Source organism: Phyllobates terribilis, unplaced genomic scaffold, assembly GCF_046119375.1.
Source record: "Phyllobates terribilis strain yellow unplaced genomic scaffold, ASM4611937v1 Scaffold_4__5_contigs__length_816908805, whole genome shotgun sequence".
NCBI classification, from domain to species: Eukaryota; Metazoa; Chordata; class Amphibia; order Anura; family Dendrobatidae; genus Phyllobates; species Phyllobates terribilis.
Genome location: NW_027362764.1, coordinates 600,574,786 through 600,600,687, shown reverse-complemented (window position 1 = coordinate 600,600,687; position 25,902 = coordinate 600,574,786). Strand labels below are relative to the sequence as shown.

General features: G+C 42.7%; 1 protein-coding gene across 3 annotated transcripts in view; it reads left to right on the top strand.

Moving 5' to 3' along the window:
* Positions 1-3,578: 3,578 nt before the first annotated feature.
* The window catches only part of LOC141265751 (ras-related protein Rab-8A-like), a 52,857-nt gene continuing 30,533 nt past the window's right edge, over positions 3,579-25,902 (top strand). For all 3 annotated transcript variants that reach the window (XM_073679214.1, XM_073679215.1, XM_073679216.1), the window contains exons 1-2: positions 3,579-3,808; positions 17,904-17,964. In XM_073679214.1, the coding sequence (XP_073535315.1) occupies positions 3,643-3,808; positions 17,904-17,964 (227 nt within the window). In that variant the 5' untranslated portion in view covers positions 3,579-3,642. The remainder of the gene's footprint in view (positions 3,809-17,903; positions 17,965-25,902) is intronic.

Below are 25,902 nucleotides of genomic sequence, written 5' to 3'. Positions count from 1 at the left end.
AAAACCCAAAAATCTCTGTATAGATTTCAAACCAATAGGCCTTGGCCATTCCTGCACAGCCTGAACCTTCACAGGATCCATCTCAAAGCCCTCGCTGGAGACAATGTAGCCCAAAAAACTAATTTTCTGCATAGCGAACTCACATTTCTCAAGCTTAGCAAAGAGTGAATTATCACTCAATAACTGCAAAACTTCACGTACACTCTGCCAATGGGACTCGAGATCTTGTGAATAAATCAAAATGTCATCCAAATACACAACCACATTCTTACCAATTAGGGGTCTCAGGATGTCATTAATAAGGTTCTGAAAAAATGCAGGTGCATTGGTAAGACCAAAAAGCATCACCAGATTCTCAAAATGACCTACTGGAGTGTTAAAACCAGTTTTCCATTCATCACCCTCCTTCACTCGTAACAAATTGTATGCCCCCCCGGAGATCAATTTTGGAGAACCACTTGGCTCCCACTAACTGGTTAAACAAGTCAGGAATTAACGGTAATGGGTAGGAATTGCATACGGTAATCTTATTAATTTCACGAAAATCGAGACATGGACGTAAACCGCCGTCCTTTTTTTTAACAAAGAAGAATCCAACTGCCACAGGCGACTTAGGAGGTCTAATGTGACCAGTAGCCAGGCTAGTCTGTATGTACGCCTCCAAGGCCTTTCTTTCAGGGATAGTCAGATTAAACAAGCGACTTTTGGGAAGAGTAGCACCCGGAACAAACTCAATGGCGCAATCATAATCCCTATGAGGAGGTAAAACTTGCGACTCCTCCTCCGAAAAAACCCTCCAAAAATCTTGAATAGGTACAGGTAATTCCACTTTTTCCACAGCCGCAATGCGACCATTACAACATTTATCATAGCACTTCGAACTCCAAGACTTAATCACATTAGTAGACCAGTCCAATAAAGGATTGTGCAGTTTTAACCAAGGCAATCCTAGAACAACCGGAGAGGGTAAATTATCTAAAACAACCAAGTCCAAAATTTCTTGGTGAGCTCCATTCATAGTGAGGGAAAATGCAGCAGTCTTGTGAGTAATACATTTCAAATCAGTGTTATCAATTGCATCCACAGAAATAGGTGATGACAAAGGTTTGGATTTCAATTTAAGGTTTTCCAAAAACCCTTTATCAATCACATTAAGTGTTGAACCACAATCCACAAATACCTGAAATTCAATCAAATCTCCCTGCAGAGTAGTACTCCCAGAAAGAAATACTCCTGCAGAGCGTAAACAAGCTATACGGGTGTAACTGGCCTTTTTTTTTCTTTACTTAAACGACGCTCACAATACTTAATCAAATGGTCACCTTTACCACAATAAAGACACAATCCCTCGGCGAATCTCCGGTCTTTTTCCTGAGAGCGGCGTGACATCCCCCCAACCTCCATCGGTTCCCCACCGTCAGAGCAGATTTTCTGGGGACTAGGACCTGACATTACAGGAGTCTTTACCTCATTGAGCCTGCACCTCAGTGTCCTGTTAATACGAACAGCTAACTGCATAGCTTCCTGCAGAGTCTCAGGTGCAGGGAATGCAATTAGCAAATCCTTAACCCTTTCACTCAGACCAGCAAGAAATAAACATCTCAGCGCCAAATCATTCCACTTAACTTCTGAAGCCCATCTCCTGAAGTGTGTGCAATAATTTTCAACATCATCAGACCCCTGATTCAAACGTCTAAGTTCTGTTTCAGCAGATGAGATTCGATCAGGATCGTCATATAATAGCCCCATAGCAGAAAAAAATAAGACTAAGCTGAATCCCTACGATGTAGCGGGCTGCCTGTTCCTACTGAACAGACCCGCCTTCGTCCTCGGCTAGTCTGAACGAAGACCTATAGAATTAAGGGAGGGGTCCCTAAAAGAACTAAGGTCTGGGACAAAAATGGGACACCTCCTAAACAGAAATTGTTGTGCAACACAAAAGACAAACTGACAAAAAGTACTAGAGGTCCAAGAGGACCAAGCAAACTGACAGAAATAGGCACCGAAGCACCAGGCTAGCAAAACAGTCAAACAACACTGAAGTCCAGCAAAGTCAGAAGGGCGGAGCTGGAACATATAGGCAGATGGTCACGTGACCGCAAAACACAAGATAGAAAAAACTAACAGGAGGGTTCTAACATCCACATTAAAATTGGATGAAGGGTTTAGGAGTTTCACCTCCTTACCATGTGCCACCCTGTTTTTAAAGGGACCAAAAGTAATTGGACAATTGACTCCAAGGCTATTTCATGGACAGGTGTGGGCAATCCCTTCGTTATGTCATTCTCAATTAAGCAGATAAAAGGCCTGGCGTTGATTTGAGGTGTGGTGCTTGCATTTGGAAGGTTTTGCTGTGAAGTAAACATGCGGTCAAAGGAGCTCTCCATGAAACAAGCCATCCTTAAGCTGCAAAAACAGAAAAAAACATCTGAGAAATTGCTACAATATTAGGAGTGGCAAAATCTACAGTTTGGTACATCCTGAGAAAGAAAGAAAGCACTGGTGAACTCATCAATGCAAAAAGACCTGGGCGCCCACGGAAGACAACAGTGGTGGACGATCGTAGAATAATCAGCTCCTGGACCCGACGTGCGGTGGAGTGCCCCTGCTCGCGCTGATGACGTCACAGCCGCGCATGAGGTTCTATGTGTGGAAAAAATGCAGCGTTTTATAGATACAAGCGAAACGTGCGTAGGGGACGTGGGGAATCTTCTCACCAGGCTGATGGTCCCATTGGCGTCCATCTCCAACTGCTGGGTATGTTCATGAGCCCAATTATTTAATATGTATTCTCCCTTGAGCCTATTGATAACTACCAAGATGCACTAGGTACTATACCTTTCCATTGGCTCAGGGTTTAACTTATGGACTCATTAGATACTATCACTATGTACTATGTATAGGAATTCCTTTGTGGCATAGTCACTATTCATTGTACCACATTGTAATTAGTGCCACTGGTTATTCACAGCCTGAGGTCTGTGTTGATCACATTGTTGTGCATAAATGTTATATGGGTGTTTTTTGTTACTGATTTTAATCTTTATATGCAATAAAATTTGAATAATTGTTCTAAGCTATTGAAGGCTCCATTTTTCTCTTTGTTATAAATTATAGCGTTTTATAGCAGCAGCAAAGTATGAGATTTCTAAACTCTCATTCACATGGTGTGTTGTTTCTTGCGTTTTTTTAAACCGCAGCATGTCAATTCTCTCAACGTTTCTGTTGTTTGTTTTTTTATATCCATTCTACTGAATGCATAAAAAACACCCAAAAAAAAGGCATAAAATGCGTCAGATATGTGCGCAATGAACACAGCGCAGCATCTTTCCTGCCAACATTTTGCATTTTTCATGAGTAAAAAAAAATTGCAAAACAGCACTGTGTGAACATATCCTAAAAAATGTTGCTTCAAATCTGCACCAAAAACCCAATAATCCGAGAAGATTGTTATCCTGTATTGTGGACCTGCAGAAAACGTGGAGATAATTTATTGCCATACTGTGACGAGAAGAAAAGAGGGAACTTCCAGCAAGGAAGTGACAGGAGGAATTACCGAGGGAGGGAGGGATGGGAGAGGTCAGGCTGTAATGTGGTCACTGGGGGAGGAGGGAGGTCAGGGCTGTCAGACAGGGCTGCTCTATGCGGAAGCCCAGTGTTATCTGCCGGAGCAGCAGGATGGCTGCCATCTCCATGTACAGCAACCTGGTGGCGAAGCTGGTGATGACTGGTGACTCCAATGTGGGCAAGACGTGTATAGTGAGCAGGTACACAGAGCACGCCATGCCCTCCTACCTCTCCACAGTGGGTGAGTGACTCCCTGCTGTACACGGCTGCTGCAGAGCCAAGCATTTCTGAAAAGATTCATGTACGATCGTTCTCTGCAACTGGTGAAACGACTACAACTCCCAGTATGCAAAAGGCTGAAAGGAAGTAGTAGCCACTTAAATAAAAAGCCCCATGCGGTGGCCACTTGAAGTCAGGGCATGCTAGGGGTGTAATTCCCAGCTGAAGAGGCAGACTGAGAGTTGTCCTTCCAGAACACGCAGAGCATCATCTGCTGTCTGCAAATGTTAGGAGTTGTAGTTTCACAACAGCTGGAAAGGCATAGGCTGACAGGACATACTAGGAGTTGTAGTTCCAATGCATTTCAGGAGGCACTAGGTGACTGGACATGCTGGGAGTTTTTGTTTACAATGATAGATGAAAAAGCAGCGGGTTACAGGGCATGGCTGGGAGTTGTAGTCTTTCAGTAGGTAAAAGCAGATCACTGCCTTGGGATAGTCTTCAGGGTGTGTGCACACATTTATTCCAGTGGGGCAAACTCGGCAGGTTTTTCAAGAGGAAGACACTTCAAGAAACGCTCACTCCTCCTACCCCCCCAACCCCCCAAAGTGTCTTTTTTAGCATTATTTATTTTTTTTGACTGCTGGCTGATTTTGAAGCAAACATTGTGCATTAATAATTTGACTGCTATTGTAAAGTATTGAAACACCGGAAGAAAGGTCAAAACCCTTGGCTTCTTTGGGAATCTGCAGCGGTTAAAGGGGTTGTCCACTACTTTTGCATTGATGCCCTATCTGATAGAATAGGAGGCTTATGTGCAGTACACCGCGGCGGCCACTGCAACTTGACGGCGGAGCCCCGCAGGTGAGCACTGGCGGCCGTTGCCGCCGGCACCGATAACAGCTGATCGGCGGGGGTGCCGCATGAGGTGCCCCGGGCGATCATACACTGATACCCTATTCTACGGATAGGGCATCAATGTAAAAGTGGTGGACAACTTCTTTAAAAGACGCTCAAAAGCCAAAACATATGAACAGCAAGTCGTTTTTACATAAAAATACATGTGTTCATTCTTGTGAGCATTTAAACTTTTTCAGGCAAGTACTGCAGCGGATCCACATGGAAAAAAAACATTGTGTGCAAATATATCCAATGGTTTTAGCCACCGGCGCTTATTTGTTTCTCTTTTATAGGATTTTCTGTGGGTTTTGTGACGTTTTTTTTTTTTTTTTCTTTCCGGTTCTAAAGAAACCAATATATATTTTTTTTTTTAAGTTAAAAACTATGCCAAAACGCTCTAAAATACTTCCGAAGTTTGGAGTTTTCCCATTGACTTGTATTGTAAAATACTGAGTGACTTCTTAATAAAATAATAATAATCTTTTTATTTACAATTTACACACATTATCAGCACTGTCCCCATCGGGGCTCACAATCTACATTCCCTATCAGTATGTCTTTGGAGTGTCGGAGGAAAACCATACAAACTCCTTGCAGATGTTGTCCTTGGTGGGATATGAAACCAGGACCCCAGCGCTGCAGTGCTAACCACTGAGCCACCGTGCTGACTTCTTAACAGAAAATGCCAGAAGAATGGACATGTTACTGATTTTAAGGCCACAGCCCCACTATCCGTATTCGGTCAGTATTTTTTCTCAGGAGTGGGACCCAAAACCAGGAGTGGGTGATAAATGCAGAATTGGTGACTTGTTTCTATAATACTTTTTCTCTGATTGTTCCTCACCTGGTTATGGCTCCCACTCCTGAGAAAAAATACTGACCGAATACTGATAGTGGGGCCGTGGCCTAACCGCTTGTCTTTTTTTAGAAACCTGAAGTGGTTATAAAACATTCAAAGCCTGAATATATGCACAGCAAAGTCGTTTTTCCCTAGAAATTGACTCTTTTGTGCATTTTCTGATACATTTTTCAGGTGATTTTCGCTGTGGGGGCGGCTTGAAAAAATTGTTGTGTGCACATAGCCTTAGGTTATGTGGGCACATTCAGGCTTTGATTGTAGAAATTTCTGCAAGGTTTCTGTATCGCTTGGCAGGAAAAACGCTACAGCATAAACTTGCGTTTTTGTACAGCAATGAATGCTTTTTGGAGCTAAATAAAGTGGGACATCACTTTAACCCTTGGATTAATGTCAGACCTGGGGTGAGTATATTGGTTAATTTAAATGATTAAAGAATGTGTCTGTTTTATTTCAAATAAAGTGTTTTATTCTCTGTGTGTGTTTAGCTCTTTACTTACAGGTTTAGCAATGAGGGTGTCTGGTTGACACCTCTTTATCACTAAACAAAGGGCTTGGTGTCAGCAACACCTAATCCCATAAACACTAATCACATTAACCCTAATTCCCAAGCATGTCATTTCTGGGGCAGCTGTGGGCTGCTATTTTTAGCCTAGAAAGGAGCCATTAGGCCAACATGTTCCCTGGCTATTAATAATAGCTCAGAGTTCTTTCGTTAGCTGCTATGTCCCCACGATCAGCAACTTGCAGCGCTTTGGACGAAGTATATTTTTGCTGGGTCCAAAACGCTGTGTTCTATTGCCACATTTGTTTTGTCAGTACATGCAGATCCACCGCATGTAATGACATTTCAATTGGTCAAAATCTGCAGCAGAGACTATTGTCTCCGATACCCAAACGCACCCGCAGCGTGTCAATTTCTGTTTGTGCCCGCGATCAGTAGCCATTGCGGGTTAGAAGTTTCGTGTTTATGCAGCGTCAAATCTGTGGCGGCCAGATGTTACAGCATAGTGGATGGGATTTCTAGAAATCCCATGTCCTCTGTGTGCGTCTGAGGCTGTGGATCACCCGTGGACACTGACGTGCGGCGCGTCTGTCAGAACTGCAGCATGTCAAATTCACTTGTGGAGTTGCTAATGTCTGTAACAAATTTGACCACTAGAGTGTACTGAATGCTTTAGATCCGCATGGTTTAGTGAACAAATGCGGATTTACCTGCGTTCAATAGAACGCAGTGTTTTGGACGCGGCAAAAATATGCTGCGTCCAAAGCGCTGCTACGTCCGGATCTTGGGCGTCATTGAAACCAGCAGAGGGAAAGCCAACCACTAGTGGCTGATATTACTAGCCGGGAAGGGGTCATTAGCCAAAAATGTTCCCTGGCTATTAATAACATCCCACAGCTGTTTGCTTAGCCTTTACTGGCTAAGAAAAAAATTGATGTGGGGTCCCCCTATAAAATCTAACCAGCAAAGGCTAGGCACACAGCTGCAGGCTGATTTTAATAGCCAGAGAAGGGGCCATGGATCCTGGCCCCCTCTAAGGCTAATAATATCATCTCTCAGCTGATACTATTAAGATGTGCCAAATTTGGCGCTTAGCCTCCGCTCTTCCCACTTGACCTGGTGCAGTGGGATGTGGGGTAATAGGGTTGGGGTTCATGTCCGCTTTCTATTGGCAACTGACATGACGCCCAGGTTAGTAATGGAGCAGCATCTTTAAGACTTCCCCCATTACTAACCCCATAGTAAAGTTTTTGAAATACAGACACGGCCATAATAAAGTCTTTTATTTTAAATGAAATTCCACACTGTTTTAATAATTTATTTAAAAATAAAAAACACCATATACTCACCTAACGCCTGACGTGATGACATAATCCAGAGTGTCCCACGACGATCTGGGTCACTTCTACAGCAGCCACATCAGCAATCACTGGTGTGACTGTTGTAGAGGACAGCACTCTATACACTGCCAGGAGTGTAATCACTCCTGTCAGTGTACATTGCTGCGCTGCGGGGACTGAGGTCACTGGAGTTCAGTCACCTGAAGATCAGCTGATAAGCTCCGGTGACCTAACTTACTGCATCAATGTTGCGTGGGAAAATTGTCACGCAGCACCGATGCCGTAAGTGAGGGCACCGGAGCCCTCAGCTGATCTTCAGCTGATAAACTCCAGTGACCTCAGTCCCGGCAGCTGCACACGATACACTGTCGGGAGCGACCTCCGGGGGACACTCGGTACAGCGGACAGGTGAATATAAAGTGTTTTTTAATTTATTTAATTTTTTTTTTTGTTAACACTGCACACAGACGCCAGCTGAGGAGACTACTTCTCCCCTCAGCCGCGCCTGCTCCCGCTATTATTAGCGGGAGCTGCTGTAGCATGACGGGAGGAGTAGTCTCCCGCAGGCAATTCTTTTTGCGTTTTTGCCACGTTTTATACTCACTGACTTGAATTGAGTCAGTCAAATATGCAAATATTATTAGACCTGCGTTTTTGCTGTGAATTTGACTGACTCAGTTGAAGTCAATGGGGGAAAAACGCTGCATAAACACACAAAGAATTGACATGCCGCAGATTTAAACACAATGACAAACCTGACAGGAAAAATCCTGATCATGTGCACAGAACTTCAGGATTGTCATTGCATTAGCTGGCACACGGATTACCTAGCGTTTTTGACCTATTTGTGCCCAGAAAAAACGCACCAAAAACGCTGTGTATGCACATATCCTAAGACTAAGTTCTCATAATGAGTTTTTGGTGTATTTTTTGTGCATAAAAAATTCAGCGTCTTAAAGTTCCAGTAAAGTGGATGAGATTTATAGAAATCTTATGCCCACTGTGCATTTTTTTTGTTTCATGCTGTGGAAACTGATCTGAGAACTTTGAAATCTGCAACATATCAATTAGTCTTGTTGTAAATATGCATTTCATTTGTGGATTTTCCCCATAGACTTAAAGAGAACCTGTCACCAGAAAAAACGCTATGAGGCTATGTGCGCACATTCAGGATTTGAAGCAGAAATCTCCTGAGTGTTTCTGCATCTCCTTGGCAGGAAAAACGCTGCAGAAAAAAAACACGTGTTTTTGATGCGCTTTTTGATGCACTTTTGAAGCGTTTTTGTACATCAATGAATGCTTTTTGGAGCTAAATAAAGTTAGTTGGTGGGACGTTGCTTAAACCCTTAGATTACCTTCAGAACTGGGGTGAGTATATTGGTTAATTTAAATTATTAAAGAATGTGTCTGTTGTATTTAAAATTAAGTGTTTGCTCTGTCTGTGTGTTTAACTTTTTACTTTACTTTAATTAGGTTTGGTGATGAAAGGGTCTGATTGGCACCTTGTCATCACCAAACAAAAGAGCTAGGTGTCAGCTAATCCCATTCGCTCAATGTCATTAGCATTTCCATTCATGTAAATTCTGGGGCAGCTGTGAGCTGCTATTTTTAGCCTAGGAAGGTGCCATTAACATGGTCCCTGGCCATTATTAACAACTCACAGCTGTTTCGTTAGCTGCTACGTCCCCACGAACAGCACTCAGAAGCTCTTTGGACACAGCGTAAAAACGCTGTGTGCTAATGCCGCACTTTTGTCGGTACATGTGAATCCACTGCATATAATGACACTTCAATCGGTCAAAATCTGCAGCGGAGACTAGCTTGTCCCCTACAGAAATTGACATACTGCGAGTGAGTTTGAGTATGTGGCCACGGTCAGGAGTCACTGCAGGTTTGACGCTGTGTGTTTATACAGCGTCAAACCCGCAGTGTCCAGATGTTACAGCATAGTGGATGGGATCTCTAGAAATCCCATGTCCACTATGCATGCATCAGAGGCTGCGAATCACCCGCGGACACTGACATGCGGCGCTTCCTTCAGGACCGCAGCATGTCAAATTCTCTTGCGGAGTCTCTTGTCTCCGCAACAGAAATTTGACCACTAGAATGTATTGAATGCGGTAAATACGCATGCTTCTGTGAACACCTGTGGATTTACCTGTGTTCAATAGAATGCAACGTTTTGCAAAAAATATGCGTCCAAAGCACTGCTATGTCCAGATCGTGGGCACAGAGTCTAAATAAAAAAAAAAATTAAAAAATGGTGTGGGCTCCCGCGTCATTTTTATAACCAACAGAGGGAAAGCTGACCGCTAGGGGCTTATATTAGTAGCCGGGGAAGGGGCCATTAGCCAACAATGTTTCCTGGCTATTAATATCATCCCACAGCTGTTTGTTTAGCCTTTACTGGCTAGATTACAGGGGGACCCCAGAAAAAAAACTTGATGTGGGGTCCCCCTATAAAATCTAACCAGAAAAGGCTAAACAGACAGCTTTAGGCTGATGTTAACAGCAGGGAAGGGGCCATGAATACTATCCCTCTCTGCGGCTTTTAACATCACCCCTCAGCAGTCCCAGAAATGGCGCATCCATAAGATGCGCCAAATCTGGCGCTTAGCCTCTGCTCTTCCCACTGCTAAGTAGCGGTGGAAGTGGGGTAATGGGGTTGGGTTTCACATCAGCCTTGTATTGGCCGCCTTTTCAATTAAAGACATGGCCAGAATAAAGGATTTTAATTAAATAAAAAACACATGGTTTTAAATTTTTTTTATTGTACTCTCTGCCAAGCCTTCGATCTTCTGAAAAAAAAAGTAAAATAACAAAGAACCATATCCCTCACCTGTCCACCGTCACGACACAATCCACGATTACCGCCAACGATTGTCCTTCGGCGATCCGGGTCACTTCTACAGCAGTGACATCAGCAATCACTGATGTCACTGCTGTAGAAGACAACAATGTATACTGATAGGGGTGTAGAATCACTCCTGTCAGTGTACATTGCTGCTGGAGTGAGGTCACTGGGGTTCATCAGCTGAAGATCAGCTGATCAGCCCCGGTGAGCTCACCACCATTCTTCAGAATGTTCCCACGGTGAGGTCACGTGAGCGATCAGCTGAGAGCTCACGTGACCGCAGGTCCTGGCAGCGCAGTACACTGCTGGGAGCGAGCGTGCTCCCCACAGTGTACAATCGGCCGCCGGGAGGAGAACATACCCGGGGAGCGCCAGACAGGCGAGTATAGTATTTATTTATTTTTTTTCCTTTTTTGCTTTACCGCGGGCACGCCAGCTCAGCAGAGCAGACTACTGCTCCCTCCAGCCACGCAGCTGACTCTGTTATCAGCGGGAGTGGCAGTCGGATGAGAGTAGTAGTAGCACTCCTGTGCCGACCTGGGTACCACCCACAGCGCGTTTCCGCCGCAAATTTGCGCCCATTTGCTTTAATTGAAACTCACTTATTATACCTGCGGATTTGCTGCGGTTCAATTTAAGTCAATGGGCGCGAATTCGCGGCGGTAACGCACAAAGATTGGACATGCTGCGTTTTTCCCCGCAATGGTAATCCTGAGCGGAAATTTCTGCATCATGTGCACAGCACATCAGGATTACCATTGCAATAGCTGGCAGACCGATTGGCAAGCGTATTCGCAGCAAAAACACTTCGTGTGCACATACACTTAACCTGCAGATATGCGGTTAATCAGCAGGTTAATAGCATTAGTATGCTGCCTGGCGCTTGCACGTAGCCTAATGCTGTGGGTAGAAAATGAACTGTATTCTCACCAGCAGCTTTCCCGTTTCAGTCACGGGGGGCGGCTCCAGTGCGGCGTTAGGGGCACAATTACAGTCTCTTTATTCTCAGAGCTGTGACTGAACCCGCGCCTTGTGACTGACATTGGTTCTGCATTGGGGCTCAACTGTCTGTCAGGGTTGGGGGAGTGGTTTCAGTCACGGGGGCAGCGCTGGTTCAGTCACTGCTCTAAGTACAGAGTTGTAACCGGGCAGCTGTCAGTCAGGGCCGGGGGTGCGGTTACAGGTGCCGCTCTGCACACTTAGAGCGGTGACTGAACCTGTGCCGGCGCCGCCCCTGTGATTGAAACCAGAATGCTGCCGGGGAGAATAAGGTTCATTCCCCCCAACACACGCAGAGTTTGGCTACGTGCAGGTGCCGGGCAGTATTATAACGCTATTAACCTGCAGATTAAGCCCTTGTCTGCAGATTAATAGCGCTTTTTCCTGTGACAGGGTCCCTTTAACTGAGATCAGGGAGGTAATAAAAACTTATATGTGTGTTTATTGCTTTTCATGTCTATCATGACTATCAGTAAAGTTTACTTAAAGCCAGGAAAATAGTTTTATTTAAAAAATAACATATCAAAAACAGACAAAAACTTCAGCTGAAAAAATTCCATAAAACCTCATGTAAAAAAGAAAACGCACTCAAAAGCACAATGAAAAAAACACAAATAGCCTAGCTTAGCTAATTGATGCAGAAATGCACCAAATATTCCTAGTGGCTCTTTTCCTTCCATTAAATGGATAGGTACAGTGTGTGTCAGTGGAAAGCTGACAGATGATACACCGTGACTTCTGGATGTTGATGTATGGAATAATGCGACCTGATGTGCAGCAACACCAAAAGTATACCACCAAACAGAAATCGTATGCACTATGAGCTTTCACCTGGTCATACGGTACATGAGAAATAAAATACGCAATGTGAAAAGACTATTATGGCATTGTGCACACTGAGTCTTTTTGCTACGTTTTTGGACCAGAAACTAGTTTTTGAGGAGGATTTGGAAATTTTCTGCTCCAAAAAAATCAGTGTGAACATAACCTTTAGCAGTTATAAAAACCTACTGTGGGTCTTGAAACCTCCTCCTGCATTCACTTCTGTAGGAAATTTTTTACTTGGCCACATGCAGAATTACATGGGGCTTTTTCAGCTTAATGGGCAACGTTTAAAAAAAAAAAAAATCAAACTTGGGGACAACACTTTACAATACAAAATAAGCAGCACTTGCCTCTCTGATGCTCCATGCCATTCTTTATTTACAGGGCTGCACCACTTTTAAATGTGTGACCTCTGCAGCCAAACACTGAGCTCAGCGGTCTTGTGAAGTCTTATCGCTTTGCGGAGCCCTGTGATTGGCTGCAGTAGTCACATGTTGTAGATGCAACATCAAAGTGAAAGACTAGAGCAGCAGAGAGGGGGCTTTACCGTGTATGTAATGCCACGTTGTTATTTATAAGCATAATCACCAATAATACCTCGAGACCAAAGAGAAAAGTCACTTAAAAAAACGCAAATGATGAATCGGGGCCAATGTGCTTGGCAGCCTATCCAAAAACTAGAGTATAGTCACAAAGTGAAGTGGGACAATCTGTATTATCACAAGACAAAAGTACTGTAACGGTGATCACTGTTGTACAGGTGAAACCATCGCTACAGATAACTGCAAACCAGAATAACAGCACACGCAGCCACCCCCAGCCTACTGTACATATTCCCACATTTCCCAACTGTTTACCACTTTACATCCACAAAAGGACCATGGCCCCCTGACGTGCGTTTCCCCAGTGTTTATATTGCCTCATTCCTACAGCACCTTTGCTTCATTGTAGATGGTTTTACTTTTGATTTTATGACAGCTGAGAGCCAGTTATTAGAAGCCAACCTCCCATTAAATTAATCTTATGAAGTAATTCAAAACTGGTTTATTTTGCCACACTGTACACTGATCAGACTGATTATTTCATAGATACGGATTTATTGTAAATGTTAAAATTTGGATTTGTGTTTATTAGAATTTCCAGATTTAATAATATCCATCACATTTACATGATTGTGATAGGATTTAAAGGGAATCTGTCAACAGGCTTTTGCTACCCCATCTGAGAGCAGCATAATGTAGAGGCAGAGGCCCTGATTCCAGTGATGTCACTTACTGGGCTGCTTGCTGTTGTTTTGATAAAAACACTGATTCATCACTGGAGGACTAAAATACCTGCTGCCATGTAGTCCTCCATATGCATGAGCTCTGTATAGCTCCACCCCCATCACTGTACTTGGGGATAAAGCTGCCAATCAGTGATGTGGGCGGGATTATTCAGAGCTCAGCATTCAAAGAACTGCTAGATCTGGAGCAGATAAAACAGTGATTTTTATCAAAACTGCAGCAAGCAGCCCAGTAAGTGACACATCGCTGGAATCAGGGCTTCTATTTCTACATTATGCTGCACTCAGATGGGGTAGTAAAAACCTGGTTACAGATTCCCTTTAATTCATGAGAAAGCAAAAATTCTTATTTTGTTCCAGCTTTATCAGTGGTGTGACCGTGTCCGTGCCCTCTGTGCTGCCTCCTGTCCAGGACTGTATAATGAATTGTAGATTTATATATGGCTGCTTTACATGTAATGAATCAGCTCCAATAGTGCAGCATGTCTGATGTATCCGCATGGGATGAGCATGTCCAGGACTGGCAGAACACTGCAGGGTTATCCTGTTTTTTTGGTCGGTACAGGGATCTTGTATAGCTTCTGGAGGCGCTCGGTTGACCTTCTGTTCTAGCCCTAATGCTAGAAATCACATAATGTCATTAGATGCAGGGTGTGCCGACTCTGTCAGCTGCCTGGGGCCAGAACTGCAGTATCCTTCCATGATTCAGGTCAGACTAGTTACATTGAAGTTGTCGTTAACTTCTGTAAAATTCCAGGCTGGCATGGAAAACAACATTTCCACTAGAACTAATCAGTCGGTATGGAAATATTGACGTGCTTCATTCTAACAGCCTAATTTTAAACTGGAATCACGTTTTCCAGGAATACTGTCTTCTCTTCTAAAAGGGATTGTACAATATTAGAAAAATATATGGCTTATTTCTTCCAAAAACACTGCCACATCTGTCCACAGGTTGTGCACGGTATTGCAGGTCAGCCTTATTCACTGTAGATGAGCTGCGATACCACATACAACCCATGGACAGCAGTGCTGCCAATAATGATGTCATAGCTGCACATGACCACTGCAGCCAATCAATGTCCTTGGTGGCCACATACTGTTTTACTGGCACTAGTGCTCAGAAATAATAAGTTCCGGTACATGTAGCTCTGCAGTGGTCACTAGTGACTAGTGAAGAAAGGCCGACAGGAGATTGTCGGAGCATTTACAGTGGATTGGCAAGGAGATGAAGAGGGTTTTTTTTTTTTCATATTACATTTTTTTGCTCTTACAGCACTTTGTAAGGGAGTCTGTCATCAGGATTGTATACCCCACACTAATGGCATGTATGTAAAGGTACTTTAATGGATTAAATCTTTACCTTGCTTGTAGAAATCAGTTTAGAACTTTTAGAGAAATCCATAGTTGAAATTGTATGCAAATGACTGCAAGTGCAGCAGGATAATGCACTTGCAGCTTTCTTGCTATTTCCCACCTGCCCATTTACCTATCTCTGACTGACAGATCACTCTTGTGTCGGTGACCTGCTTTTCCTATGGAGACCTCTCACCAGTGCCGTCAGTGGCTGGGCCGGCGCATGCACAGCAAGGTCTTCATGATGTGACAAGACCAAATGAGTCGATCTGTGCATGCCTCAGCCAAGGGATTGACTGCACTGGCGAGAGATCTCAGTAGGGACAGCAGATCATTGAAATAAGAGTGACCTGTCAGTCAGAGACAGGCGGCAGCCAGGGAATGAGGAGGGAGGCAGAAGATCTAGAAGTGCATTCTCCCACCCCGCTGCACTTGTGGCTCATTACCGTATGGTTTCAATGTTGGATTTCTACAAGCATTGTAAGGATTTAATCAGCATTTACATACATGGCATTATTTTGGGGTAGAAAATCTTGATGACAGGTTCTCTTTAAAACTGCTTTTACATACGTGTTTTTTCTAAGATCATGCGCTTCTCTTAGCTTTTAGCCAAAAATAATCGTGTTTTAGTATGTGGCATTTGCTGGGTCACTGGCATTTTGTATTTGTCTTTTTCAAAACTCGGCAAGTTTTTGCTACATTGTTTGTCTCCATAGGCTTCCTTGCCAGTATTTAAAATGCTAAAAAAAGCATGTTACAATCATAGCAAGATAAAAATGTCTAAAAAATTAAAAATAAAAATACATAGCAATTTGTACAAGAGATGAGAAAAGAAAAACACTGAAAAAGTGTGTGTGAGGGAGGCCAAACTATAGGTTCACAGAGGGTTTTTTAACATGGATTTTGATTTGAATCTGCTTTAAATACTCTGATGGATACGGTTCTCAATTTGCAATATACATGTAGAACAATGAATGCAAATAAGCGGCACAATAAGCAGTTCTGGTTAAGGAATCGCTGCCCACAAAGAAATAAATGGCTAAGAAAATGTCCATACAACACAAACTAAGCCCCATTCACATGTCTGTCCTTTGCCCACATGCTCTATCCATTTTTATACGGACACAACACGTTCCTATAATAGCCTATAGACATATTCACACATCTGTATGCGATGCCGAACAATAGTCCACAGTAAAAGTTGTGTCATATCGGACTTTGATCATATGCAGTTCACATGTCGGGGAATAAATGGGTCCATGATGTAACAGATAACACGCAGATGCTATCCGTGCTGCACTCAGCCGAAAGCAAAGACCAAAATGGTTAAAAAGACCTGTCTTGAAGACACACATACAAGTAAACAGGATAAACTTGTCAGGAGATGTTTGCATTCCTCTAATACCTTAAAGTCGAGACAGACGGCCAAAAGTGACTATTCTTTATTTTAAGAGCCTTAAAATGTCTAATCGAGCTCTTCAGATGGAGAAGGGCGTTATCAGCCATGGAATATGTTCTAGGTATTTTGTGTGGCTAAGGTGGGACGCAAAGAAAAGTCACTTTGTACAGTAAACCCTGAGCACAATTCATCATTTGCATTTTTTTTGTCACTTTTCGTTTTTTTGTCTTGTGCCATTCGTAGACAATTTTTGCATCAAATTCTTCAAAATGGCGCATGCAGTTCATGAATTTTCCGCAAAATTACAAATGATCTTCACTTTTGTCTTTTTTGTGCCTGGCACAAAAAAGTCGTATGTTCGACTAAGATGTTGCAGAATTTGCACTCAAGTTACGGGTACCATTTATTATTGAATTCGTGTCTGTATTTTTGTCGCATCTCTTTTGTGTTTTTTTTGCTGTTTGCACTATATTAGTCTTTCCATTTGCACTTTTTTGAAGTCTATTTTATGTGTTCACCGTTTTTTCTTATGTTCACCACTTTGAGTGGGATTTAAGGTTTCCAGATGTTTTTGCCTGATTCATCAATGTTGCATGTGACGTTTTGCAGTAAAAAGTCGCATTAAAAGATTAAATAATTATTATTTTTGACTTTACGTAAAATTCACGAGCCACGTGCTTCATTTTGAGGAACTTGGTGCAAAAGAAGACAATAAAAGAGAAATGACTTCAAGAAAACATCAAATGATGAATCGGAGCTTCAGATATACATAAAACCCCTGTGAGGGTAACTGGAGGAAGAGTAAAATGCAAGTGATTTACAGTAGAAAACAAAAACTAGACAAAAAAAATAAATGGTGCCAATGTGAATCAGGCCCCCTATTTTTATTTTGCACCATTTTAAGTTCTCGACATCACCGGCTATATATACTCCTCAAAATTTAGATTGCAACACCAATATGAAAATCACAGAGGGAAGGAAATTTTAATGATATGCAAATGATGAAAAAAAATGGAAACAACATAGTATATGCACCACGCCCCGAAATACAGGCACTTACCTGCCTTGGCTGCTGTCAGTGATGTTTTTTCCTCCCCTTATTCCAAGAGCCATACCCTTTTTTTTATACATTTTTCCGTCCCCACAGCCATATGAGAGCTTGTTTTTTTTGCCAGACAAATTGTACTTTTGAATGACTCCGTTCGTTTTATCTTGTGACGCACTGGAAAGTGTGGAAAAAAATCCAAGTCTGTATCAGTAACCTGCCTATCCATCCTGTGATTTCCATAATTCCACGACTTTTCCTTCTTAGTGTTGCAATTTCATTTTGAGGAGTGTGTATCACTGGCTGCATCGGTTACATCAGTGATTGCCTGCAGCGGTGATAAATCTGTGTCAGTGTTATTTCTGGAGGCTAGTATACAGTGACTAGTGAGGGATTGAGAAGCAGCTCCTTGGGAGAAATAAGTGATTGGTAAGGTGATTATTACTCGATCTGTTATTTTCTAACTTTCCGAACTTTTGGTAAAATTGGGGCTCAGCAGCTCCTTTTTAGAAGGGTTCTCCAGGACATTTTAAAATATAGAATAAATATTACTTACCTGTTAAATCCCTCATGCTTCTGGTGACTGATGGACAAGATATCACTTGTGGTTAGAAGACATCCCATTTATCCTGATCAGTAAAAGAGTATAGGGTTTTGGAAGTGATGATAAAAGTTTTTTTGGTGCCTTTTATTCATCCTGCTAAAAATACAGTAACTGTGAAGAATTCTCACCATGATTTCTCATATTTTCAGGCATTGATTTTAAGACAAAGACGGTTTTTATTGACGAGACTCCATTAAAGCTTCAGATCTGGTAAGAATGTGCATTATATTTGCACGTACAGAATTGGTGCCAGCAATTGTTTTTATCTCGAGATCTAATATCTCAAATACCTCTGGCTCTGAGCTGCTATGCTGCTGTTTCTTAACTCGTTGGTAAATGGCTACCATGTGTCCGTTATTTTTGTTTTTTCCAACCTTTTTTCTGTAACTTTCTTGACAGTGATGATAACTTGATGCACAGCATGGTGTCAGTGAGTAGAACATACTGTATACCATGACAGATGCAAATGTTGAGTGTATCCATTACCACGTCCACAGGAAATGGAATAATAAAAGATTTTGATATTAATCATGTTAAAATTAGAGATTAAAAACATCCTTGAATAATGTGCAGAGAAAAAAACTTACGCGTTTTGAACAGTTCTATGAATAAGAATTGATGGACATGATGCTGGATGCACCCAACATTTGCATCTCTACTTGCTGGTGACAGCTTCCATCCCTCGGATAATGTCCATGGACTGCATTACAACTGGGTGAGCTGGATTTCATCTGTTTTTCTATTTGTATACCATGACAGAGCTGATATGTCTGTGAGCTACACAACGCAGATTATGGGCCGATAGGGCAGTTCTCCGCACAGTGGGTGGCTGGTGTCTCATTGGTATCTTCTGCCTGTGGACTGGTGCTAATCACCCAATTAAATGACGGGAATACCCCTTTAACAGTGTACCAGCTGCTCTAAATAGTACTGGAATTATTGGAAGTGTCCTGTGGTTTAGCGCAGGGTCACTTCTAGCGGCCCAGTCACAGCGGCTGTCAGACAATAAGACACTGAGTGTAAATCGATTGTTTATTGTAATGGCATTTTCTTTTCAATCTTCTACTGCTGCAGGTGTTTCAAGCCTAAAGAGAGTATTTTGGATAAAAAAACATTTAAATGAGTAAATTGGTAAATATGAGCTTTCCTAACATATTCTTTAACCCTTTTTCAGTCAGTAGATATGCCATTACAGTCTAATTGCAATATTCTACCCCAATTGGACTTAATTGTATACAGTCTCTAAAGGGAATGTTAGCAGGATTTTTGATGTTTAATCTGAAAGCAGAATAATATAGGGCAAGAGATCCTGATTCCAGGGATGTGCTCTTAAGGCTAAGTGCCCACGATGCAGAAATTCTGCAGATTTTTTCTGCATCTCCCTTGCAGGAAAAACGCATGTGGATTGTACATGCGGATTGTACATGTGTTTTTCCTGCCAGGGACAAGCGGATGTGACGCGTTCTTCACATGCATTTCTACATGCGGGTTATCAAGCGCTTTTCCAAGCGATTTTAGCATCACTTGGAAAAGTGCTTGACAACTTGGTCACACTATATAAATCCATGTAATCTGCAATAGTTAAAAAAAGAATAAAAATGGTAAAAAAAACACATTATACTCACCTTCTGATGGCCCACGGTCTTCTCTCCGGTGCATCCGGTCTCCCCGGTGTCTCGCGGTGGTGTAAAAGGACCTTCAATGACGTCATTTGGTCATGTGACAGGTCAAGCCGACGTCAGCGGTCGCATGGCCTGTCACATGACTAAATGACGTCATGGAAGGTCCTTTTACACCACCGCGAGCCATCGGGGAGCCAGGACGCACCATAGAGGAGACCGGGGGACATCGGAAGGTGAGTATAATGTATATTTTTTATTTTAAATTCTTTTTTTAACAGGTTCTATGGTACCTGGGTCTGGAGGAGAGTCACCTCTTCTCCAGACCCGGGTACCATCCGCACATTGAATCGCTTAATATCCGCATGTGCACATGTAGTGATGCGGATATTAAGCGATTCAATGCAAGTCAATGGCAGCAATTACGCTGCGTGTCTGCTAAATTAATGGACGTGCTGCGGATTTTTCCGCAATGATAATCAGGCAGCGGAAATTTCCGCAGCATGTGCACAGCACATGTGGATTATCATTGAGGACCATGGGGCACGTATTACCAAGCGTTTTTAAGCATTTTCTCTGTGGAAATTTCTCGGAAAAAGCGCTTGAAAAACGCATAGTGGGCACGCAGCCTTATTAGGCTGTGTGTTATAGTATCAACAATAACCAGCAGGAGATTATCACTGCTGGACTAGGTCTCATGTGCAGGTCAGCCAGGCTCATCAGTGTAACCCCGCCCCCACCACTGATTGGCAGCTGCTTGACAATGCACAGTGCACAGGAAGCTGCCAATCAGGGGTGGGGGGCGGGGTTATACACAGCTCAGAATTCCGACTACTGCTACATCTACAACAGAGAAAACAAGGATTCTATCAAAACTGCACCAAGCAGCCCAGTAAGTGACACATTGCCAGAATCTGTCTCTGACCCTACATCATGCTGCTCTCAGATTACATAAGCAACAACTGCTGATAGATCCCCTTTAACAAAAGCCTGACTGTGATTGATTGAAAGCGACACTAAGAATTGCTTCTTAGGGTTCGTTTACATGGATTGACCGGTGGCATCATACTACTGCTGATCTATAAACTTTTACCTATTGGCGGTCATTAAAATGCTGAGAATGATCATTTGTGCAGCGCAAAAGATCATTTCACCTGATGAATGAGCATGTTGCTGGTTCATCAGGTGATCAGCTGCCTGTTTACACTGCAAAATAATTGTGAAACTTACGTTGAGAATGCTCGTTCATGATTATCTTGCAGTGTAAATGCAGAATTAAGGTGGCCATACACTTTAGGCCTCCTTCACACATCCGTGTTTCCAGTACGTGAGCTATCCGTTTTTTTTCACGGATACCACTCATACCCATTATACTCTATGCTACTATGTCCGTGTTTTTTCACAAACTGTGTGTCCATGCAAAACACACGGAGACATGTCCACTCTTCTCCATGGATGTCAAGGGCCAGTACAAGTCAGTACATCTAGCCTGATTGAGAGCTCCTCAATGCTCCTCTTCCCTGCTGCTGCTGAGATCTCACATGGCTCAGTACAAGCAGCAGCTGTCAGTCAGGCTGAATGAGGAGAGACTGATTACACTTGGACTCATGAGCTCTCTGTCTATAACTGGACTTAAAAAATGTTGCAGCCATTTTGAAAATTGATTCATGGATTTCAAAGTAAGTACATCAGTCTTATCTAGTCTAAGAGATCTGTTTAATAATGCATTTAGTTTGGATTAACTGGTGATAGATCCAGTTGGTTTCTGAATTTTTCACCCACAAAAAAATGCTAACAGTATTGTGGTCAAATAATACAAGTGCCACATCTCTGTTTTTCTCCCACTGCTCCAAATCTTTAAATTTACTGTGTGTGCCAGAGCTTGGCTGCAGTTGCATTGGCAGTCAGAGGAATATTACAAATAACAAGAAAAGTAATTTAGGAAATCATTGGTGCATTAGTGTCAAGTCATTGAACAAACGAAAAATTCTGCAGCCTGTAACTGTGAGATGAGTGAGGCGGCTGCAGCCTATTCCTGTGCTACTGCTGCGCTCTCAAGCCATTACTATGGTATGAACAAGGACTTGTGATATTTCATACAAATGGTCTCTTCTTTCTAAAGGATCATTATAATTTAATCGGCTTCTATTAGCCATCATCTGATATCTGGTTATTAATGAAGTGACAACATTGTAGAATTATCTACTACTGTATAGCTGCATAGAATCCGATCTCGCCATGTGTGAAGCTGACAAGGACATGGTTTGCTAATTAGAATGTATTTTTATAGATAAAATACTTCAGCATATTATTACCACAGACAGACATCCTGTATTATTATTACCGCAGACATACAGTTGTGCTCAAAAGTTTACATACCCCGGCAGATTTTTTTGCTTTTTTGGCCTTGTTTCAGAGAATATGAATGATAGCAAAAAAACTTTTTCTCCACTCATGGTTATTGGTTGGGTGAAGCCATCTATTGTCAAACTACTGTGTTTTCTCTTTTTAAATCTTAATGACAACCAAAAACATCCAAATGACCCTGATCAAAAGTTCACATACCCTGGTGATTTTGACCTGAAAACATGCACAGAATTTGGCTACTTAAGGTAACATCCTCACCTGTGACCTGTTTGCTTGTAATCAGTGTGTGTGCATAAAAGCTGAGTGAGTTTCTGGGATCCAGGCAGACTCTTGCATCTTTCATCCAGCCACTGACGTTTCTGGATTGTGAGTCATGGGGAAAGCAAAAGAATTGACAACAGATCTACCGGAACAGGTAGTTGAACTGTATAACACAGGAAAAGGATACAAAAATATATCCAAGGAATTGATAATGCCAGTCAGCAGCGTTCAAACTGTGATTAACAAATGGAAAATCAGGGGCTCTGAAAAAACTAAACCACGATCATGTAGACCAACAAAAATTTCGGCCACAACTGCCAGGAAAATTTCGGGATGCAAAGAAAATCCCACAAATAACATCAGCTGAAATTCAGGACTCTGAAAACTAGCACTGTGGCTGTTTGAAGATGCACAATAAGGAGGCACTTAAAGAAAAATGGGCTGCATAGTCGAGTTGCCAGAAGAAAGCCATTACTGTGCAAATGCTACAAAGTATCTCGCCTACAATACGCCAAACAGCACAGAGACAAGCCTCAAAACTTCTGGAACAAGGTAATTTGGAGTGATGAGACCAAAATTGAACTTGTTGGCCGCAACCATAAACGTTACATTTGGAGAGAGGTCAACAAGGCCTATGATGAAAGGAACACCATTCCTACAGTAAAGCACGGAGGTGGATCGCTGATGTTTTGGGGGATGTGTGAGCTACAAAGGCACAGGAAACTTGGTAAAAGTTGAAGGAAAGATGAATCCAGCACGTTATCAGCAAATACTGGAGGCAAATTTGCACTCATTAGCCCGGAAGCTGCGCATGGGACGTACTTAGACATTCCAACATGATAACGATCCAAAATACAAGGCCAAGTCGACTTGTCATTGGCTACAGCAAAACAAAGTGAAGGTTCTGGAGTGGCCATCTCAGTCTCCTGACCGCAATATCATTGAGCCACTCTGGGGAGATCTCAAGCGTGCAGTTCATGCTAGATAGCCCAGGAATTTACAGGAACTGAAGGCTTTTTGCCAAGAAGAATGGGCAGCTTTACCATCTGAGAAAATAAAGAGCCTCATCCACAACTACCACAAAAGACTTCAAGCTGTCATTGATGTTAGAGGGGGCAATACACAGTATTAAGAAATGGCGTATGTGAGCTTTTGATCAGGGTCATTTGGATGTTTTTGGTTGTCATTAAGATTTAAAAAGAGATAACACAGTAGTTCGGCAATAAATGGCTTCACCCAACCAATAACCATGAGTGGAGAGAGGTTTTTTTTTGTTATCATTCATATTCTCTGAAACAAGGCCAAGAAAGGAAAAATTCTGCTGGGGTATGTAAACTTTTGAGCACAACTGTAGATATCCTGTATTATTATTATTATTATTGCAGACATAGATATCCTGTATTATTATTACCGCAGATATAGGCATCCTGTATTATTAATTCAGACATAGATATCCTGTATTGGTATTACCGCAGACATAGATATCCTGTAGTTCTTTAGCTACAATTTCTAGCAGAACATTTAGAAAGGAGCATTTATTCCACTTCCACCAGAGCTTTTTGTTAGTTACAGTGGGGAAAATAAGTATTTGATACACTGCCGATTTTGCAAGTTTTCCCTCCTACAAAAATAAATAGGTCTGTAATTTTTATCGTAGGTACACTTCAACTGTGAGAGACAGAATATAAAAAGAAAAAACAGAAAATCACTTTGTGTGATTTTTACATAATTAAATTGCATTTTATTTCATGAAATAAGTATTTGATCACCTACCAACCAGCAAGATTGTTGGCTCTCACAGACCTGTTAGTTTCTCTTTAAGAAGCCCTCCTACTCTGCACTCATTACCTGGATTAATTGCACCTGTTGGAACTCGTTACCTGTATAAAAGACACTTGTCCACACACTCACTACAACCTCTCCACCATGGCCAAGACCAAACAGCCGTCAAAGGACACTAGAGACAAAATTGTGGACCTGCACAAATCAATGATGACCTACAGGACAATAGGCAATCAGCTTGGTGAGAAGGCAACAACTGTTGGCAGAATTATTAGAAGATGGAAGAAACACAAGATGACTGTCAATCTTCCTCGGTCTGGGGTTCCATGCAGGATCTCGCCTCTTTGGGTAAGGATGGTACTGAGAAAGATCAGGAATCAGCCCAGAACTACACGGGAGGACCTGTCAATGACCTGTAGAGAGCTGTGACCACAGTCTCAAACATTACCATTAGTAACACACTACGCCTTCATGGATTAAAATCCTGCAGGGCACACAAGGTCCTCCAGCCCACGCCAGCATATGTCCAGGCTCGTTTGAAGTTCGCCAGTGACCATCTGAATGATCCAGAGGAGGCATGGGAGAAGGTCATGTGGTCAGTTGAGACCAAAAGAGAACTTTTTGGAATCAACTCCACTCGCCCTGTCTGGAGGAAGAAGAAGGATGAGTACAACCCCAAGAACACCGTCCAAACCGTGACGCATAGTGGTGAAACATCATACTTTGGGGTGCTTTTCTGCAAAGGGGACAGGACGACTGTACATTATTGAAGGGAGGATGGATGGGGTTATGTATCGCAAGATTTTGGCTAACAACCTCCTTCCCTCAGTAAGAGCATTGAAGATGGGTCGTGGCTGGGGGTCTTCCAGCATGACAGTGACCCAAAACACAGCCAGGGCAAGTAAGGAGTGGCCCGTGAGAAGCATTTCGAGGTCCTCGAGTGGCCTAGCCAGTCTCCAGACCTGAACCCAATAGAAAATCTTTGGAGGGAGCTGAAACTCAATGTTGCCCAGCGACAGCCCCAAAACCTGAAAGGTCTGGAGAAGATCTGTATGGAGGAGTGGGCCAAAATCCCTGTTGCAGTGTGTGCAAACCTGGTCAAGAACAACAGGAAACGTCTGACATCTGTAATTACAAACAAAGGTTTCTGTACCAAATATTAAGTTTTGTTTTTCTATTGAATCAAATACTTATTTCATGCAATAAATTGCAAATTAATTATGCAAAAATCATAAAATCACATTGTATCAAAATATTTTTTTTTAGATTCTGTCTCTCACAGTTGAAGTGTACCTACAATAAAAATTACAGACCATTCTTTGTAGGTGGGAAAACTTGCAAAATCGGCAGTTTTTTTTTTCTTTTTTAATTGATGAACATTTAGGATATATTTTTATGGGGCTGATTTAGCTGATTATTTTCTGCAGTGGAAAAAATAAAAATCACATCAAAATTTTGCAGTTTTTGTTGCGGAGATGCCACCACAGATGTACAAACTGCAACAGATTTCTCCCTTCCTATTGGGTGAAGGGGTGAAATTTATATGTATGTATATACCGTATTTTTCGGACTATAAGACGCACTTTTTTCCTCCAAAATTTTGGAGGAAAATGGGGGGTGCTTCTTATAGTCCGAATGTTGGGGGGGGGTGTATATATGTGGGGTGTGTGGGGGGAGCGGTAGCGGTAGCGGTGGAGGAGCTGGGCACAGGAGGCAGCAGCCGCCCGCTGCAGCCTACACTGTCCCCGCTGCTAAAGAAAATGAATATTCAGTGCTCCCCACGCCCATGGAGCGTGGGGAGCACTGAATATTCATGCTCCTTAATAGCGGCACACAGGTGTAGCCGCAGCGCGGCTCCTGCTGTTGCCGGAATCGCCTGTGCCCGCTGTTAAAGGGCATGAATGTTCAACCTCTCTCCACGCCCATGGGCGTGGGGAGGGGGTGAATATTCATGCCCTTTAATAAGCGGGCACACGCGATAGCCCGGCAGTGGCAGGAGCCGCGCTGCGGCTACACTGTGTGCCGGCTATGAAGGAGCATGAAATCACTGCTCCCCGCGCACACAGTCCCGGTGTGGGGAGCCGTGACTTCCAGCAGCTGATCTCTCCTTGTGAGCCGC